This window comes from Drosophila mojavensis, unplaced genomic scaffold (genome assembly GCF_018153725.1).
Source record: "Drosophila mojavensis isolate 15081-1352.22 unplaced genomic scaffold, ASM1815372v1 contig_74, whole genome shotgun sequence".
NCBI lineage: Eukaryota > Metazoa > Arthropoda > Insecta > Diptera > Drosophilidae > Drosophila > Drosophila mojavensis.
The window spans coordinates 21,837,342-21,856,476 of NW_025318899.1; the positions used below are offsets into that span (position 1 = coordinate 21,837,342).

General features: G+C 42.4%; 4 protein-coding genes across 9 annotated transcripts in view; 1 reads left to right on the top strand and 3 right to left on the bottom strand.

The window, feature by feature from the left end:
- Positions 1 to 1,317: 1,317 nt before the first annotated feature.
- Positions 1,318 to 2,914, bottom strand: LOC6583271 (peritrophin-48). Its single transcript, XM_032731464.2, has 2 exons — positions 2,813 to 2,914; positions 1,318 to 2,553 (listed from the first exon to the last, which is right to left on the bottom strand). The coding sequence occupies exons 1-2, from the start codon at positions 2,826 to 2,828 to the stop codon at positions 1,490 to 1,492; spliced, it is 1,080 nt and encodes a 359-aa protein (XP_032587355.1). The 5' UTR covers positions 2,829 to 2,914; the 3' UTR covers positions 1,318 to 1,489.
- A 1,796-nt stretch (positions 2,915 to 4,710) lies between these two features.
- Positions 4,711 to 5,892, top strand: LOC6583272. The gene is made up of 2 exons (XM_002008909.3): positions 4,711 to 4,831; positions 4,890 to 5,892. Exons 1-2 carry the CDS (start codon positions 4,730 to 4,732, stop codon positions 5,754 to 5,756), a joined length of 969 nt encoding a protein of 322 aa, XP_002008945.1. The 5' UTR covers positions 4,711 to 4,729; the 3' UTR covers positions 5,757 to 5,892.
- On the bottom strand, positions 5,874 to 6,209 carry LOC6583273. Its single transcript, XM_002008910.4, has one exon. It carries the CDS (start codon positions 6,177 to 6,179, stop codon positions 5,928 to 5,930), a length of 252 nt encoding a protein of 83 aa, XP_002008946.1. The 5' UTR covers positions 6,180 to 6,209; the 3' UTR covers positions 5,874 to 5,927.
- A 1,373-nt stretch (positions 6,210 to 7,582) lies between these two features.
- Positions 7,583 to 19,135, bottom strand: part of LOC6583274 — a 33,480-nt gene continuing 21,927 nt past the window's right edge. For 2 of the 6 annotated variants that reach the window (XM_044009887.1, XM_044009886.1), the window contains exons 3-14: positions 15,251 to 15,403; positions 14,142 to 14,549; positions 13,663 to 13,760; positions 13,500 to 13,594; positions 13,321 to 13,442; positions 12,883 to 13,260; positions 12,592 to 12,819; positions 12,185 to 12,529; positions 11,484 to 12,123; positions 11,261 to 11,423; positions 10,182 to 10,286; positions 9,113 to 9,926 (exon numbers count right to left, since the gene is read on the bottom strand). In XM_044009887.1, coding sequence (XP_043865822.1) covers positions 9,641 to 9,926; positions 10,182 to 10,286; positions 11,261 to 11,423; positions 11,484 to 12,123; positions 12,185 to 12,529; positions 12,592 to 12,819; positions 12,883 to 13,260; positions 13,321 to 13,442; positions 13,500 to 13,594; positions 13,663 to 13,760; positions 14,142 to 14,549; positions 15,251 to 15,403 — 3,021 coding nt within the window. In that variant the 3' untranslated portion in view covers positions 9,113 to 9,640. Of the gene's footprint in view, positions 8,529 to 9,112; positions 9,927 to 10,181; positions 10,287 to 11,260; positions 11,424 to 11,483; positions 12,124 to 12,184; positions 12,530 to 12,591; positions 12,820 to 12,882; positions 13,261 to 13,320; positions 13,443 to 13,499; positions 13,595 to 13,662; positions 13,761 to 14,141; positions 14,550 to 15,250; positions 15,404 to 17,277; positions 19,088 to 19,135 lie in introns of those variants that run through there. The other 4 variants (XM_032731456.2, XM_044009889.1, XM_044009888.1 and 1 more) reach the window with 4 other exon arrangements.

A 19,135-nucleotide genomic window follows, 5' to 3' on the forward strand; every position in this document is an offset into this window, starting at 1 on the left:
CGACGAATTCGAGAACTCAAATACGAATACCGTGTACGACACATACTTGATGCCTGCTAATTAATACAGACGAGCACTGATAGCATGCAGGTGCTTGTAGCAACTAACTGGTAGTAAGAGTCACTGTACCTGTACAGATAAATGGCAAGGTGAGGTGAGAGCAGCGCTATCACGAAAACAAACTGCCGAAATATCTCATATTCAAGGTTTCGGATCTCACCTTTGAGGCATCTCGTAAATATTCAATTCTATGAGCGGTTCGAACTAAACAAATTGCAAGTCGAACACGTAGAACAACTCTACAGCCTCTTTGAAATTATTCCCTACGAATGTGCTAGCAAGAATGCGCTAGTTGCAACAGCCCGACTAGGAGATACCCTCTCTCTGGGCTTTACTAACGGAAATTAATTCCTTCACTAATCATCTGCTTAGGGCAGATTCTAATGAAGGTTTTTGGTCCTGATGACACCCAAATATGTGTATTTACCAAAATCTCAATTTTTCGAATTACTTTCTCTGCGAATCTCATAAATAGAAATTCTCTATACTATTAATTCCTTCACAGTAAATCTGAATTCTCCAGCTTTAATATTACATTTTTATGATAATAAGGAAATAATATGTTATTGAAAAAAGTACATTTATAATCTTATACTCTGTAATTGTATCAACTAACTTAATTAATTTAATTTCAATCCATAGGCACTTAATATACTAATACTAATTAAATACTATACAAAATCATGAAAACTTTAAGTATTTCAAATTTTACAACATATAAAATTTAATGTCTCTAGACTAGCTTCCTGTGCTATGAGCACATGACTAGATCGACTCAGCTCGTCGTCTCGATCTAGGATATATATAGATTATCTATCTATAAAGCCTCCTACTGCCTAATACATACATATTTACAGATATATAGCTATCACTCGACTGTGTGTTTATCATATTGAACGGGTTAATAGAAAATATTTTTGAAATTTAATATTTATGAGTATATATAAAATATCAAGTATACGACCGCGAGTACGCTTTCTGCTTAACAATCTACATATATATATATATAATGATGTAATATTTGATTATCAATGTTTATATTTAATATTAACAGTATAAAAATTGTAGTGAAATTGAAGAATCTGAATCCATTCTAGTCTCTAATCATTTCTAGATCTACGAGCTAACATTTAAGACAATGGTCAGGCGTAAATTCAAACAGTTTTAAAACAAGTGCTTATCAAGGTGACTTGCACCTTATATTTTTATATAAATACACATGCATGTACATATATCAAATTGTAAATCCCATAAATATTAAATCATATCACATTTATATTGTAGGCATTGCCTTCAGAGCCCACACGATTTGTGAGCAAAAAATAAACTTATCAAAGTCCATGGTGAGTAAATAAATAAATGACGCTATGCTTATGAAATTGACGGCTTTGTGATATGGTATTGGGATATACCACTGTGTGCGTGCTTTTCAGGTGGCTATTGTTGAGTCGTCATCCATCATTGCCGCATTTGGCGTGGATTGGGTTGATATCGCGCAGGCTACATAAGATATGATCTGGTCGGTGCAGCGCTGGGTCTGCTCGTCGAAGTAATCGCCATTTGGGCAGGTGCCCTCGCCAATTTTGACGCCGTCTTGACAAATGGCATAGCCCGTGCATCCGTCATCCGATTCGTTGGCCAGTTCGATGGCCGTATAGCCCAGGCCGACGCATCGGTTGTACTCGCACTTGATGTTCGATCGGGGCACGCAGGCGCCGCCAGCGCGGGCCGTGAAGAAGCGACCGTCATCGCAGTCGCCGTGCTGGAGCAGCATTTGACCATCGGCACCCTCCCTACAATAGTAGTAGCCATTGCAGCTGCTGTCGTCGGAGATGAAGACGCCTGCCTTGGGACAAGTGTCCGGCCCCGCTGTCAGTGGAGGGGGCTCTGTGATAGCGCACTCCACATTCTGGGGGTAGTCACAGTCGCCCTTTTCGGCGTTGAAGTAGAAGGTGCCTGGGCAGGTGTCTCGGATCACTTCGCCCTTCCAGCACATCTCGTAGCCATTGCAATTGAGCTGGTCCTTGATGAAGACGCCATCGGGCAGAATGTTGCAATAGCTGTCGGGATCCATTTTGGCCACGCACGGAAAATCACGTATGCAGGACTCAGTGCCCGGATTGTAGTTCAGTCCGGGGTTGCAGACGCCACGCTTACCCACGCCGTCTGCACAATAGTAATAGCCATTGCAAGAGTACGGATCGGGGGCGAAGCCATTCGGCTCTGGCGCGCATGGATCGCTTGAGATGCACTTGATATCAGTGGACGGCACGCAATCCTCACTCTCTCTATCATAGAAAAGACCGCTGTCGCAGGTGCCGCTCACGGGCTTGCCATCCACGCACTGTATCCAGGCATTGCAGGTGCGCGGATCATTCATCTTCGTGCCATCGACGACCAAAGTGCAAATGACTTCCGGATCAAATGTGGCTGAGACACTTGGCACTAACACAAGGCCAAAGCCAAGGACGAGTAGGTAGAATACACTTCTATCTGCAAAGTAAATAGCTTAGATTAGAACTCACGAAATACCATTCAAGTAAATGGTTCCTATAAGAGGAGTACTAGATAGGTCTGAATATTCCAGAAAGAAGTACTGTCCGCAATAATAGGACTAGAAAATGGGTCACTTTATGGGAATAGACAAGTCTTCCTTGATGCGCTCTACATTATTTTGTACGTATTATATGCACACAGTATTCCTTCCATTTTATATAAATTTATATGCTCAATTATCGAATAGTTTACGCACTCATATTTTGCGGCATGTAAAGAGAAGCGGAGGAGCGACTTGACCGGGCGAAGACAACGACTAACTGAGCAGCAGGCCATCCGCCTATTAAATATAGCTTGTCACGCTGTATGTATGATACGGGGCTCATAATTTTTGGAGCATTAGAACAGAGCCGAATGTGTCGCAATATGTTAAAATTAAATACATGTGTTCGATAGCTAGAGCCATTCGGGAATTGTTTAAAAATACTTTAAAGACAACATCAGGCATTTAAATCATCATCCAAAACAAATCAATGATCGACTGTCGCTATCTACATACAAAATTAGTAATTTGAGGGATTCCTTTAAATCAATATTGTATTTATTGCTTCGATAATTATTGATAGCCTTACTTTCTATAAATATTGTACTGGAATCATTAACACTTAAGCCAACAATTATTTGAAAAAGAAACTCAAACACTATTTATAATATTTATTTATTTATATATTTTTATTTATTTTTTTTATGAGGCATATATCATATCATATATATCATATATCATATCATATTAAGTACTTATTGAAGATTTATTTATTTATTTATATGATTTTTTATGTTTGATTAGACTTATTTTATTTATTTATTAATAATTGTGTTCATTCTTATCGAACTTTAAGCACAGTTTGAGAACATGGGCATAGTTGTGTGTGTTGTATAATTATATGATTATGTTTATATGTGATATGTTGCCAATGTTTTTAGTATATTTATAGCTTGATAAATACATAATGTATAACAGAGCGACATTATAAGTTTCCTATCCTTTTAAAGGCTTCCAGGTGCGCAATAAGAGTGTTGAGAGCATACTATGGTGTCTAATCATCCAGGATTAACTCTTAGCGGATCCCTAGGCAACCATCAACATGGAAGCCTCTTTTTTCGATTTTAAAAACTCTTTAATTTTTCATTTCTCCTACAATTGTTAATCCGACCCTGAATGTGCCTTCCAATCTGCTTGGTGTCTGAGTGCAAATATGAACCCCGTATAGTCCGATCGGGAATACGCAGTGTAGATTTCATAGATTGTTTATATGGCTCCGATCAGACCGAAAGCTTAGCATGCTTTGGCAGCACTTTCCGTACATAGCTTTCAAGTAGCGCAACAAATTTTACGCTTAATTTTACGAAAGACTGAGCCTGCGATGATTAATACAAGATTCCGCCTTTAGACTGCAAAGGGCGAGTGTGGTCACTGTGCTGTCTCTCTGGAGAAGGGATTGCGAAGTAGGGTTAAAGATGGAACTGTGGGTTGACCTTCACATTGCATCTTTTTTAAAAGTATTTAAAGATAACGCTGCATTTGGAGCTGTAAATCAATAAAATACCATCCAAGCAAAAAATGTTCAATCGAATTTTCAGCGATAATGAGATCCTTAAGTTTATTTGCAGACGAGCTCTATAATCATTTACACTACTCTAAAAGATTTGTCAGCCACATGATGTAATTATAGATTATGATTACAGTGAATGTAGAATCATATTACATTATCAACAAGAACTGACCGCACATTGTATAAAGAACCGATGAATAAAGAATAGAGCTATAATTTAAGAATTTAAGCCGACATTCTGCTCTTTTATAAGACTCCCCGCCGCTGCCTAAGAGTATACTACATGTTCGAGTCTTGAGGATGATTCATTCCTATGAAATCTGCGTCTCTTGTTATTCAGTGTTTCTTTCTTTATCGCATATTTAACCTCTGGCGCGACAAGTGCTCAAAAATAGGTTTTCATGTTCCAATTAGTGTACGCATAGTACTCTTTAATGGCTGCACCCAGCGGAGGCTGGGTGTGGGAACCCGGCCTTATATAAGGCTCGACCACGAGGTAATCATCAATTGTTTTTCTCAAAGTGTGTGAAATCAATAACAAACATCGCCAAGAACGTCGCATGGAAATACGCATGCATTTTGCATTGCTTGTGGGCATCTGTCTCGGGGTGTCCCAAGCTGCTGAGCAGCCGATTCACCAGGAACTCGCAGATCTGAGCCATGTAAGTGCCGGAGTTGCATTCAAGGGAATGGCTGACTTATCAATGGGGTTCTTTCCAGATTTGTGAGGGACGTGCAGATGGTCATTTGGTAGCCCATCCACTGGATTGTAGTGCCTACTTTGCCTGCCACAAGGTGACCACGCTCTTCTATTGCGACCAGGGCCTACATTTCGACCCGATTGAGTCCGTGTGCGATTTTCCAGAAAAGGTGAATTGCACTCCAGCGGATAGCATTGCCACCATCACTACCTCCACGCCTGGGCTGGCGAATGTCGACTACAATTGGTGGCTGGGCCGGCCTCAGCCGGTCTTTGTGGCCGTCGATGTGGCCACCGGCCTGGCCGTGAGCCCCATGGACCGCTACGACCCGGAGCACATCGAGTGCCGGCACTTTGGCGCCTACTTTCTGCCCCACCCCACCAGTTGCCAGCTGTACTTCATTTGCGCCTACGGCCATCTGCACCGGCACCAGTGCGGACGTGGCACGCACTGGAACTACAGGAGCTCCGAGTGCCAGCTGAGTAGCGTTGCTGAGTGCTATGCCAACAGCCGTAATCCAGCTCTGGCTTCTACTCAGGAACCAACCGCCACGCCTGGCCAAGTCACAGTGTGCTACATTGTAAACATCAGCAGCAGCAGCAGTAGCAGCAGCAGCAGCAGCACTATGCCCAGCTTGCCCAGTTTGCCCAGCGAACGGGAGCCGACAACAGTTGCCGTCGCACCAACACCGCCAAGTGTGGCACACAGCACCTTGAAGTGCCCCTCGGAGCGCCAGAGCTATCTGCCGCATCCCGATGACTGTGGCAAGTACTACATTTGCATTGCGGGCATGCCGGTGCTCACCGCCTGTCCGAAGGGCCTCTACTGGGACCAGAGGGCTGGCTACTGTGACCAGGCCAAGAATGTCAAGTGCTTTCAGAACTAGCAAATAAATGCGTCCAAGAGCTATAAGCGTCTACCTTAGTGAACAGTCCAGTACTTGATAGGTCTTTCCCCAGCAGTCTATGCATTCGATGCTTCCGATACCTAATAAAATGAATCATCCATTCGACTATACTTTATTTGAACTCGTCTCAATAATTGGCTAATGCATTTCCTACAATATCCTTGCCATAGTCAGCCGCTGCCATATCTCGCGTCGCTTTTGTATAGTCTCCGGAGTTTCCACCTCTGGCTGCGTCTGCTGCCACTGAAAATCCGAGAAGCTGGCCTTGACACGCTGCCAGAATGTCACGGAACTGTTCTCCGGATGCGATTCGCTCACAAATCCCAACGCAATGCCAACTCCGCAAAGCCAGAGCAGCAGCGCACACGTAAGGCGAGGACTGAAGGATTTCGATACACTCATTCTTGTCGCTGGATTTGTACTGACAGATGACTGCAGCGCGTTGTGGGTTTCTTGTTTATCAAGCCAGCTATCATATCAAATAAATACATAAATCGTATCCAAGTCAAGCTGCTTATCAAATGGCAATTGCTTTACAACGGATGATAAGCTATCTTAACTGCAACTCTTACAAACGAGACAACTTTTTTCGTAACTTTAATGAAATAGACTTGGATAAATATATATATCATAGCTAAGGTTACCTCGTCGCTCTAAGAACCAAACCTCTCAGTTATTGAGAGAATGAATGTAGGTTCAAAGCTTCGTACTTAAGATTTACAAATTTCTTTAGCAAACTCAAGTGCTCGACTGCTTTGAGAATTGTCAAGCAGCTGGACAACGTTGCTTATTAAACCATTAAAAGATTCCAAAACAGCTGCTCACCAGAGGAGCAAGCGGACAAGTCGACTCTGGCTCTCGTTGCGGCCCCCAGCTTTGATAAATGATGTCCTCCGCGTGCTTTATCGCATGTCCTTCACTCGGCTAGCCAGTGCAATTATTTATATTCTTAAAGTCAACATTTCATTTCAATTGAGAATACAGTAAGAGTGTGCGAGTCGGCTGTGCCTGACTAGGAGATGCCCTAGTCTATATCACAAACCATATTTTGAAAGAGATTAGATCTGAATACAGACCTCCGATGGGGGCTGTTGATGCTGATAATGAAACATAAACACTTGATGATATCAGCCACGCCTCCGCCTCTGCGAGTCGCAGACATTTTGAACAAACACTGAACTCCAATTATCAATTAGGTCAGAGCACAAATTTAAAACGGATCAAATCAACGGCGTACTATATATACGGATGTGCTAATTATATAACACGGTTCATTTAACATAACTAGCAATCAGTTTTTATCTGCGATATTGTAGGGCAACTAAGAAAACTCTGCACGGCAATGCCGACTTGAAAATACCCTGCATGTAATTGTTGGAAGAACTTATTTGATTTACATTAAGTTTAGGTTTAAGGGATGAACCAAAGATGAACCAATTATAAGTGCATAGGGCAATCTTCCAGTGTTGCAAAGTGGAGAGAGAGTTGCTTTAACCGATACATTAGCGGAGAGGCAGTGCTTGAAATAAGAACTAAATTAATTAGTTAAGCGAACAGAAATGAAGGCTACCAAAGAGACAGGGTTACGTCGACTCTTGCATCAACTCAAGAATATATTTATGGGTTAAACCAAGCCTTCTACTGGCTGATATATTTACATTAGTGTTCAGGATTTATCTGAATTTATTCTGAGATCAATTATGACAAAAATAATCCTGAATCCCATCCAAGAAGTAAATTAGAATTAAATAAAATTTAAACTACGATTAAAAGACGCAAAAAAATGAAAACTTTTGCTTTGTTGTTGTTTAATTCATAAATTCTTTAACATTTTATACATATGTATGTAAATATTACTAATTTACTGGTGTAAATAAAGCTATTTTGTATTACGCTCTTTACTATGATTAGTTATTGTATTTTGTAATGAATACATACGTATGTAAATATAGTATAGTGTGTCTGTGTGTTTTTGTTTGTTTATGTATAGGTAGGTAGATTGCGTCTTGGATGCATCTTTTGCAAAAAGCATTCAAGCTTGAGTTACGCCTGATAATATTTATAGAATCTAATCAAATAATTTTATATGGATTGAAATACCCACTATATATATGTATATGTATGTGTGTAGTCGCGATTTTAGAGTGCGGACTGGCCATGATATTTGACTCTATAATAATATATGTATAATAGAATGTACTATTTTAAAACACATTTTCAATTGCACACTAAATAATACTGTGGGAATAGCTTTTTGTGTTCCACATAAATATATATCTATACATATTTATATATCAAATTAAAATATGTATTTAAAATACAATTGAATTGTTTATTAAATAATATTCTAATATTTAAGGTGTATCCTTTTTGATTAGTAACTATGTAAATGTATGTATATATATATATATATTTGTGGATATATTTGTAGGTGAGTGTATACATTTTTCGTAATATTTATTTATACAAATAAAAGTTGTTCCTTGTTCTATTTTGTGTACAATTGTTAAGTACCGTTTCATGTTCAGAAATTTTGATTTAGGCATAAACTATTGTTTGTTGTTAGCTCCAATGATATCTTAAGTATTATATATAGTCTAAATCTGTAATACCGCATATAAATATATAGATTTACGCATGAATGTATATACTAGATGCCCGATTTAGTTCAAATTTTGTGGAATCATTTTGAATGGCAGGAAGAACGTTTATCATTCCTTAGGCACTACATATTCTATTCCAAGCAATTCTCTAGTACAAATACAAACAAAGAAAGAAGTAGACCATTATTATTTACATTATCAAAACTAGAGTGTGTTAAAACCTTCATGAAGTTATTTTTTGTACATTTTCTTTTTTGATGTTAAATTTGTATATAAGTTATCACATATTTTTGTGTCCAAAAGATATTGAAACTTATTTCAAATCGTTGTTTAAATCGCTGTACTAAATTGCAGGCAAATGAAAAAGCACAACGAACATCCCAATCGATGTCAAGTTGTTGGGGTATGCAAGATAACGGAAATAATTTAATAGGATCTGTCATACGTAATTCTAATTAATATTTGATATTTCAACAATGTAAATAGATTTTTTCTTTGAGCGCGCTCTGCTTTAAGTACGTTCTACATTGCCTATAGCGAGCCAACTCCACAGAAAATCTATTATAAAAGATATGCCACAACTCACTTCTCATCAGGACAAACTAACGGGATTACATTCAAGAAAGAAAGAAATAAAGTGGGAAACTGATTAGAGGCATGATTTTATCTGAAAATATAACTACATAGTTATTTACTGTTGATAGATTATGAAATAAGAAAACGAATAGGGCGAAAAATTAATAATAGAGTATATTTTCGTTAGCTTTATCAACAGAATATAGGAAATTATAGGAAAATTAGGGCCAAAAGAATATCTACTTTAAATTATGGTTACTATCTTTAACAATATGCTTCTACAGTTGCTTAAATGTTTTTGTAAAGATTTATAAACATGCTTACATACATATTTGTGTATTTATTTATTGATTAAAAATATTTTTACTAGCATTTCATAATTATTTCTTTTCCATGGAAGAATGTAATCGTATAACTGTTTAATATGATTATAGTGTATGCATATGCCGACTTAAATATGGATAGACAATGGGAATGGTAGCATAGAACTTAGATGGAATGTTGATTATATTTGTATCGTATTTGGACCCAAAGGTGCAGTATTAGCGATTATGTACATTGACCGACTCTATTCAAGGAATCGTTGATGAGTACGGAGTATGGAGTACTGCTTCTCTTGTTGATTTCCTTGATCTAAATCTAAGCTAATCTCTCAATCAGTTGGCTGTTGGCCAGTTGTCTGCATTAGACGTCCGTTTCATTGCTTAAATTCCGTTGGAGGTCCAAGTTGCTCTGATTGGTCGTTTGCAGGGGCAGCTGGTGCGATATCTGTTTCTGCAGGAGCCTGGGATCAACATTGCAGGCGTTGGTGGTGCTGGGCGAATGTTGCTGCGATCGCGGGCTGGGCGGCGTGGGCGTGGCTGGTATCTGATGCCAATTAATACTGTTCTGCGATGTGATGTTGCGGGTCTTCAGCAGTGGTGGGTTCTTCGTGGACGTGGAGAATGCCATGCCCCGTTTCAGCGGCACTCTAGAGACACGAACGAACAGGTACGCATTTAGGTGGTGGAATGCATTAGGATTCAAGTTGATGGACCGTTCGTTACGTAACACATGTTGATGATGCGAGAGACATGCCATGTCATGAGACATCATGAGAATATGCAATGCAACATATATGCGAATATAGAGAATTGACACAGAGAGATATTAAACGACAATGATGCTATGTACATATGTATATTTATATTTATTTCAGTTGCTCCCGTCTTCTGTTCGGACTCACCTAGTTGGACTCGGCGGTGGATAGGAAATGCCGCGATGACTGGGCGACAACAATAAGTTACCCGAGTGACTAGTCGTTGTGCCCGGCACAAGCAATGTATTGTTACTATAAGTATGTTAAATTTCACTTTAGAACCGATCAGACCATTAATTCGCTGGACTACATTGAACTGAAGCATTGAACGAACCAAAACTCAAATCATTTGCAGCTACATTCTCAGTGGATCAACAAAGATCTAGAGATATCAAAGCGCGTGCATTTACAGAAAGCTCGCATTTATAATTAAACTTGTGAATAAAATAAAATTTACAAAAGTATATAAATCATAAGACCATTTCTACATCGGTACGTACATATATGAGAGTCTCAATAAAAGTATAAGCTATTATTTGTGTTTATTTATTTTTATTTTTAATTATTTCTTTTTCTATATTAATGTCTCAATGTAAATATACTTCAATAGATCAATAACGAAATGCTAATATATAAAATTTAAAAAAAAAACAGGAGATACCAATTCGGTACCTGCTTTGGTACATTTGTGGAAGCCACTATAAATACTAAACTTATTTAAGCTAAGCTCTCTATTTTAGTAATTTTCAATTGTTCTCCATATTCCTATGAAATTAAAATGCAGATCACAAATGCGAAACATAAGAGAAATGTTGATTATGATGAGATCGCAGGCAAATTAGAACTTGCGGTGAGTATTTGAGGAAAAAAGCGTTGTTGATGTTGGCTTCGATGAAAGACACGAGTTAAACTTGACTTTACATTATATGTATAATAGAATATATAATATATTTATTTTAAAATTGTATGCATTACAAATAAAAAAATATATTCTAAATTAGACAAACTATGTGTGTATATATAAATAGGTTTTTTGTTTTTGTGTTTTGTTTTTTGTTGTATGTGTATAATAACATTAACGACGTATACGGACGGTCTTAAGGACTTAAACAAATGACTGGAAAATGCTAATCAGAATCAGATGAGTAGTGAATACTTGTGTATGCGATTGCTTGCTCGTGTGCTTCTATGAAGCAGGAAGCTGATCATTGTCTGTGGCGACTTACGTTTGGTTATGTTGCAAGTTCAGGTTGGGCAAACTCTGGCCCAGATGGTTTAACGGCTGTACGGATAGGGTATTCGCCGATGTCGATGCAATTGCGCCAATCTTTGGCTTTGGCACGCCCCTAAGCAAGTGCTGCTTGCCCTTCGGTGCCAGGCCCTGGTTACCTGCAATTGAGTGAAAATTGAGTATCGCAATGCTCGCTAACGTGAACTACCTGGATTTACCCAACAGGCTGGAGCCCTCGTCGCTGGAGAGCGAGTTAGTCTTTTCAAAGTCAACGGATATATTCCGCGAATCGTTCCACTCAACGCTGCCGCTGTGGCTGTTGTTCGCACTCGACACATGGCTGCCGATCGAGGAGTTGATGGGCGACTTGCGCACACCGAGGGAATCGCCAGTGGCACCGCCAGCGCCGCTGCTGCCGTAGCGTATGCTGTCGCCCCCATTGCCCTTCTTCAGTCTTTGGTAAATGGTCTTGGCGCGCCACAGCGCATCGTACCAGTTCTTGGCCTCAATGCACTGCAGCGTAAAGCCCGTGGTGGCCACCTGGAACTCGTTGAGATAGACGCAGTTGAGCGTGTTGTTCTGCCCCAGATGCACGATCAGATGATCGGTCAGATATGGCTGGCGAATGACCTTGAGCGCACCCAAGCCCTTCTTGGCGATGCCCTTGCACACGAGCAGTATGTCAGTCAGCAGAAAGCAATGCACGTCGCTTTTGCCGACATTGTCTTTGAATTTGTGGTCGCCCTCCATGAACAGGTGGCGCACCTGGTTGGCGGGACAGCCGCGCATGGGAGCGCACAGATCGAACATCTGGCTGTGCTGCTTGATGAGCTTGTCCAACACCTCGTTGTTGGTGTCCTGCAATATGATATCGCTATACAATATGCACACATGGTTGTATATATTTGAGGATATCTACCACCACATCATAGGATTCGATGCGTGCCATAACGCCCTTAAGGCGCTCGCTCTCCTGTCGCATTGTCAAGTGGTTGTTGACGCTGCCAACGAAGTTCTCCACGCTGTGTATCATCATGTCCATCACTTCGATGTCCTCCACATCAGTCATGTGCTTCTTGATGGCCGCCAGCAGGAGGCTGTACTTGGTCAGCCGCTGCATGGGACGGACAACGATGTCGGCCAACCGCAAGCGGTTGCACATCTTCTGCGACTCACACCAGGCCAAGTAGACAGTGAACAGCGCGTTGTTTTGATTGAGCTCCTTGCAGTAAAACTGGCAGGTGCTCTGCTCCGCACAGTAAACCTAGAGATCAACACCAGATTAGATCATCTACGGGAAAAAATAGCTGTAATTGTTGCTCCCACCTTGTAGGGCGCGAAAATCGAAGCGAATGCTATGAAGCCTTCTTGGAAAAAGGCATATCTCAGGGGCTCGCGTGTCCTTATGCTGTGTGCGACCATCGGATATAGATATTGAGTCCAAAACTTAATATTTGCCTCGCACACGGATCGTACGTTTGAGAACAGTCTGTGCTGATCGACATCAATCAGCAGGCGTTCCTCCTGCACGGCCTCCAGACAGGCAAGAAAGAGCTATAAAACAATCGGAGTATAGATTGAGGATGTCCTACTACAATGATTTAATGGAATGCTTACGTGCGTAACCGTTTGCAGGGCGTGAATGTAGTAGACCTCTGTGGTGACCAGCTCCCATATGGCCGTTTGTATCCTAATCTCGCTATCACTCATCGCATTGCTATCGACGAAGTCGCGCCACGACTTGTCCATGTTTTGCAGATAGTTCAGGGCTTCAGAGATCGCGGGATTCTCGGAGTTGAAGGCATCTGGGCGCTGGGGCACGCCGTTCTTGGCATAATTGTTGAGCAGATCGTAGAGCTGACTCTGCTGCGGGTTCTTTATGCCGAATATGGAGGACCAACGACCGAGTATCTGCTTGCCATGGGCATTGCCTGATTCACTAGTCTCCTCTGTTGAGGCGGAGGACAGGAGGCGTGGAGGTCGCTGTCGAGAGCCCTAAAGGGAAAGAACACTCTTACAATAACAATATATGTGACAAAGTCTGCGTCAACCTACGAAGGATGCTGCCTTCTGCAAAGACTTCCGACTGCTGTCGCGTTCCGTAATAACCAGATGATGTCCAGCCAAGTTCTCAACATCGGTATGCTCGTCTAGGAGGGTTGTCATGTTCGATGGACCTATGAAGAATCAAATGCCATTTATATCAAGTATTCATATAGGCTAAGAGTATTTACCTGTATCTGGATAGCTATAAGTGGGAATATTGTCTGTAATTTTAATCTGCGAAAAGCTAAGATTTCGCCTGTGCAACATGTGCCTCAGCGCATTTCTGTAAATAAGGAATAGGAACTCTATGATGTATTCTTATTAAATTGACTGAGTATATCCAGGACTCACTGTAATGTTGTGCCTTTGGTTGCCGGTATGAACTCCTCGTCAGGGCATGGCGATGCGTCCAGGCAAAAGGATACCGAAAAATATTCCGAGCTTGAAACCTACAGAAAGAATTTATTATTATCATAAAGAACTCGACAGATATTTAGCCTATTCCCTGCATGGACCTGAATGTTCTAATACCCTAGCTAGAATATATACAATACATATGTATAAAGATATCCCGTGCCACTCATAGTTCCCTATATTATATCACAGATTATATGCCAAATAGATCAATTTGAAGAAAGTAAATCCCCTTTATGGGCAATGATTGATGAGAGAGGATGAAAGAATAGATGTCCAAACAAAGCAGAAAGAGACTCGATTTGTTTCACATTTCGGTCTCCATTTGAGAGACCCTCCTTGAGTGACCCTCCTTGAGTGCCACTCAGTCTAGACTCCTCCACAGACTCCGCGTCTTGTCTGGCTGGATGACTCACCTCGCTGCGTGTTAATAACGGTTTCTTGCGATGCATTAACGACGAACTCATGATCGTTGGGGCAACGCTCTTGGAGCCACCATAGTGACTATATGGTATCGAAGCACCTGAACCAATTGCCGACGTTTGCAAGCCATCGCTGGCATGGCTCTGCAAGGTCTTAGACGTGGGTGTTAAATAGGTTGTTCCGGTTGCACTGCTGCACGCCGGGTGTTGGGCGGAGCTGGCGCTGCAGCGAACACCTGATCCGATGCCGGCCTGACTCGGGCTGCTCGGCGAGAGCATCAGGGACGGCGATCGGCGCACAAATTGTGGTGTTTGCGTATAAATCGTGGGCGGTGGAACAGTTGTGGGCGTGGTGTGTGGTTGTTGCGGCTTGGAGACCTTGGGGGCTTGTCGTAGCTCCCCCTACATGAGGTATTCGTATACATGTACGTATTTATGCAGGTATGTACGTGAGTAGAAAGTAGCATTTAGATTGGAATGGATAGTTAGAAAATAGAGAAAGAAATCAGAGTAAAACGTAGAGAGAAAGACAAAGAGAGAAAAAGAGAGTGATTGAGAGAGAGAGAGAGAGAGAGAGAGAGCAAGAGCATAAGCATAAGGTTTTGGCATATCTATAAGGAGAGAAACCAATCGGAATAAAAAATAAAAAATTAAATAAGAGCTAAACACTTCTAATAGAAATTAAAAAAAAAAAAAAAATACCCAGAAAACTATTAATCACAACTTAAGCAGCGAACATATTGTATGATGTGCGATAGACAGAAAGTCTAGTTTCCGTTGATAAGAGGAAATCAATGAATGTCGCAGATGCGAGAAGTGGAAGTGTGGAACAAAAAACATAAATCGAAAATAATACGAATTGCTTTTTCACATTTTCACAATTTGGATGTGTGCCACTAGGGGAATGGCCAGGTGGGACGGGAGTCGGTTGGATATACATAGCATGTTGGTTGGCATACATATCTACTTACACACACACACACACACACGCTACATGTATGTGTGTGTGTGTGTGTATATGTCGTATTTGGGGGCATGCAGTGTTTGAACTAAATGCCATTTGTTTTTGCTATCGTGAACTGTTTAGCCATATCTTCACTTACCGATTGCGTCTGCCGGCCAGGCGTGTCCGCTGGCGCTGACATGGCCGGGGTCGTGGAGGTCTCGGCGGTAGCTGTGGGTGCGGCAGCACCGTGCTGGCAGCCTGGCACCGGCGTGTCGAGGCCATCTAAGTGGGTGAGACTTTTTGATTTCAGCTGAAATGGAATAAATGAAAGAAGTGTGTGTGTGGTTGTGTGTGAGTGTGTATGAGTGACAGAAAGACGAAATCCGCAAAGCGTCGACCCAATATCCGACATATTTATAATCAAATTGAATACGCAACTTTGTCAACCAAATCGGCATAGTTGAGTGCGTACACACACACATATATACATATATGAATATTTATGTAGTGCATAGATAACATAAAAATTAATAACAATTAGCCGCTGAGCACATACAAGTTCAAGTTGTGCAACTCTTTAGTTTTGAAAGATTGCCTTGCTGGCCGACAATCCGCAAAACCAAACCCAGATCCGTTGCCATAAATCAATGAAATGGAATGCAGGACCGTCCAAATAAAAAGAATGAAAAACGAAAGAAAAAACAATGATATACTATGCAAATTCCTGCATTTGCATGTTTCCATTTCAAGCTGATTGCACCTGAAACGAGCCTGGCCAATCAATAAAATAATATTTTATTGCGCTTGACTAGTTACAGCTTGACTACACACACACACACACGCAAAAAAATAGTAAAATAAATGAATAAAAATGATTCAGTCAGGAAGAAAAGCTCTCGAAACAAGATAATTAAAGCACTTAAAGCACATTCGGGAGGAAAGGACGCGAGTCATTCGATTGGCAAATAAATTGATTCGAGATATGTTGGCAACAATAAATGGGCAAGCTGGGACAATTATGATGACAGCAACGAATCTCCAACTTTTGTAAAAGAAATTCCCATGTTACATTGTTAGTTTTCTTCATGGTTGTGCCGCATACACAAAAATACACTTACTCAGACTTCTGTAGTACATATGTGTGCGTGTGTATGTAATACATAAACTAAAGAGCGAGCAGGAAGAGAATCGCATTTCTATAATCAAACTTATAATTCAAGAGTTCCCTTCCAGATATTTTAAGAAACAAACAGTTTAATATAGAAATAAACAAGTAAGAAGGTTATAGTCGGCTGTTACCGACTGCAGAATACTCATGCACGGTCGAAACGCTGCCAACTCCAATTTCTGATTTGCCTCGTCCCCAATTGGGATATATATTTATATTATGTAAGACAATACTATAGTCAACTGAGAGTTCATAGAGGACTTCGTTACAGGTTGTAACTGTAATACTATAGAGGATACATTTTTTAACGATTTGTCATATCCGCTACTGGCATACAAAAATTCATAAGGTTATATATTAGATTTAAAATTTAACTTGAATTAAATTCAAATCACGCCCGTGATGAGCGGGCACAGCCCATCCCTATCTAATTCTACTCTAAATTGTGGACATTTATCCTTATAACTAAATAATCTTATCGCTTTATCAGCCGAGTCTACACACGAGTGTAACGGACAGACGGACAGTAGACGGACGATCATTGCACAAACCCAAACCAAACTCATAAACTCATTTCACTTTCGCGACCTAATATAAAAGTATAAGATATACGATTATTTATTTAGATAGTTTTTGTTTTTCAAAGAGCCAATTTAGCTGCGTAGACAGACAGACGGAGAAGAGGCTTTAGCTACAGCATTCCGTATTCTCGGCAAAATAATAATACTACTTTCTGCGAGGGCAAAATAACAATAAATGAGAAAGTGATGACAACTGGCGTCTCACAAACTCTTATGAAAACAAGAAGAGGAAGAAGCAGAGACAGAAGCAGAAGCAGAAGCACAAGTAAATAAAACAAAGAATGAAATTGAAAAGTCTTTATTCGCATGTTACAAATTGTTTTCCGGCAAAGGAAAGTGCTGTGCCATGCCGTGCATTGGCTTGCCGTGGCCCAGTGTCGCCGGTCGCAGGTCGCTGGTCGTTGGGTCCCTTGCTGGAGCTAAACACTGACTCACCTGCAGTTTGCTTGTCGGCGGCGACACGACCAGACAGATTTTCATTGTTGCACGTAAAAACTCCTCGCGCTTGCTCCTCAGGTCCGCCGGCACTGCGATGGGCGCTGATGTGGCGGGCAGAAAGGGATTCAGATTGCGCACCAAGGCGCTCGCGTTGAGGCTCTCGGTTGGCGAGGCGGACATTTCGATTTTCTGACCCGGATTATGTTGTTGTTGCTGCTGTTGTTGTTGTTGTTGCTGTTGCTGTTGTGGTTGTTGGGTTGCAGTTGGGCTGCTCTGCTGATGGTGCAACAGCCGCGTGGGCGAGTTCAGGCTGAAGAGCTTGCGTCTATGCCGACCCGGCGTCGAGGAGGAGCTCGACGCTGGGCTGGGCGTTGGTCCCTGTGGGCAGCTAACACCGCTTTCACTAAACGTCGACTCCTGCGAGCCGGCGCGACTGTAAGCGGGCGTCGGCAGCTGCGCGGATCGCGTGCCAGTGCCCCAGCCCGTATATTTCACAGATGTCACATTGCAATCTAGCTGCAGCTCCTCGGGCTGCAGCTGGCCCTCCTGCAAGTCGTCGTCCTCGTAGGTGCTGTGGTACGTCCGTGCTGTAATTTCCGGCAGAAAGGGATTGTTCGGCGAGGTCAACGTATACTGATAGTAGGCGCCAGCATCGCCGCTCTCAATTGGCAATGTGGGGTCCACGTCGGCCTCATCCGGCGTGTCCTCCTCGGGAAAGGAACCCGTGTTCAGGTCGTGCAGGCCACCAACGCCGCTGCTGCTGGATATCACATGGGCGCCCAGCTGCTCCCACTCGCCGGACGACGAATTGAACGAGGAAGCGGTGAAGCCATCATTCGAATGGCCCTGACAGCTGCGAGAGCTCTCATTGCTGCTCCTGAAGAGAAAGTTCTGCAGGCGCGTCATCCGGACGGAGCTGCTCTCACTGGTGATGCTGCAGCTGCGGCTGGCATTGGCCGGAACAGCCGACGGCTGATCGCCCATCCGGCTGCTGCTGCCAGTTGCCAGCTGTTCCACTCGTCGCTTACCCTCCCTCTGCTCCGGCGCCTCATTCTTGATGGCGCTGCTCATCTCGCTGCCCATTTCAAGGTTCAGCTGGCTGCTGGCCCAGTGGAGTCCCTCAGCCTGTGAGCCGCGCAGCTCGCTCAGCTCAAAGTTGCTCTCCAGCGAGCTGCTGGAGTTCGTATTGGTGGTAGCTACGCTGCTCAGGTGCTGGTAGGCGTACTCCGGCGGCGTGCACTCGTCGGGGCTGTCCAGCAGGAGGGCCGCGTTGATGTGCCCTCCTAGTGCCAGGCCGGGCAGGTGCAGTTGACTGGCGACCGAAAAGGGTATACGTCCCGCTAGATTGTTGTTGTCTAGCTTGGGCAGCGGCGCCGAGCCGGAGGTCTTCGTTGGGCAATCGTCCGACGTAGATTTGACCTCCAGAGAGCTGTGCACACTGCGCCGAAATGAGCGACGCAATCGTTCAGCTAGTCTTGACTGCTTGGGGGGCTTCTCCTTTGACGGCTTCTCCTTAGCGTTGCCAAGAAGATGTACCTTCTCAGTCTTTTCCTTTCGTGTCTCCTCCACTATTTTCTCGTGCATTGGTGCGGCCTTCGAGTGCGTGCTCCACTCCGCCAATAGCTCTGACTGCGTTTCGGCAAGCTCCGTTCCTCTGGCGCGTTTCTCTGGATTGGCGTATACAATAGATAGCGCCGCAAGGCCACCACCCATTACGTTGAGACTCCTCCGTCTTGCTGCTCATAGACAGTTCGACAATTGGACAGTTCCACTTTACATGGATAGCAGTACGCACACATGCATAGACATACAAATATATATATATATATATATATATATATATATGTATATTCAG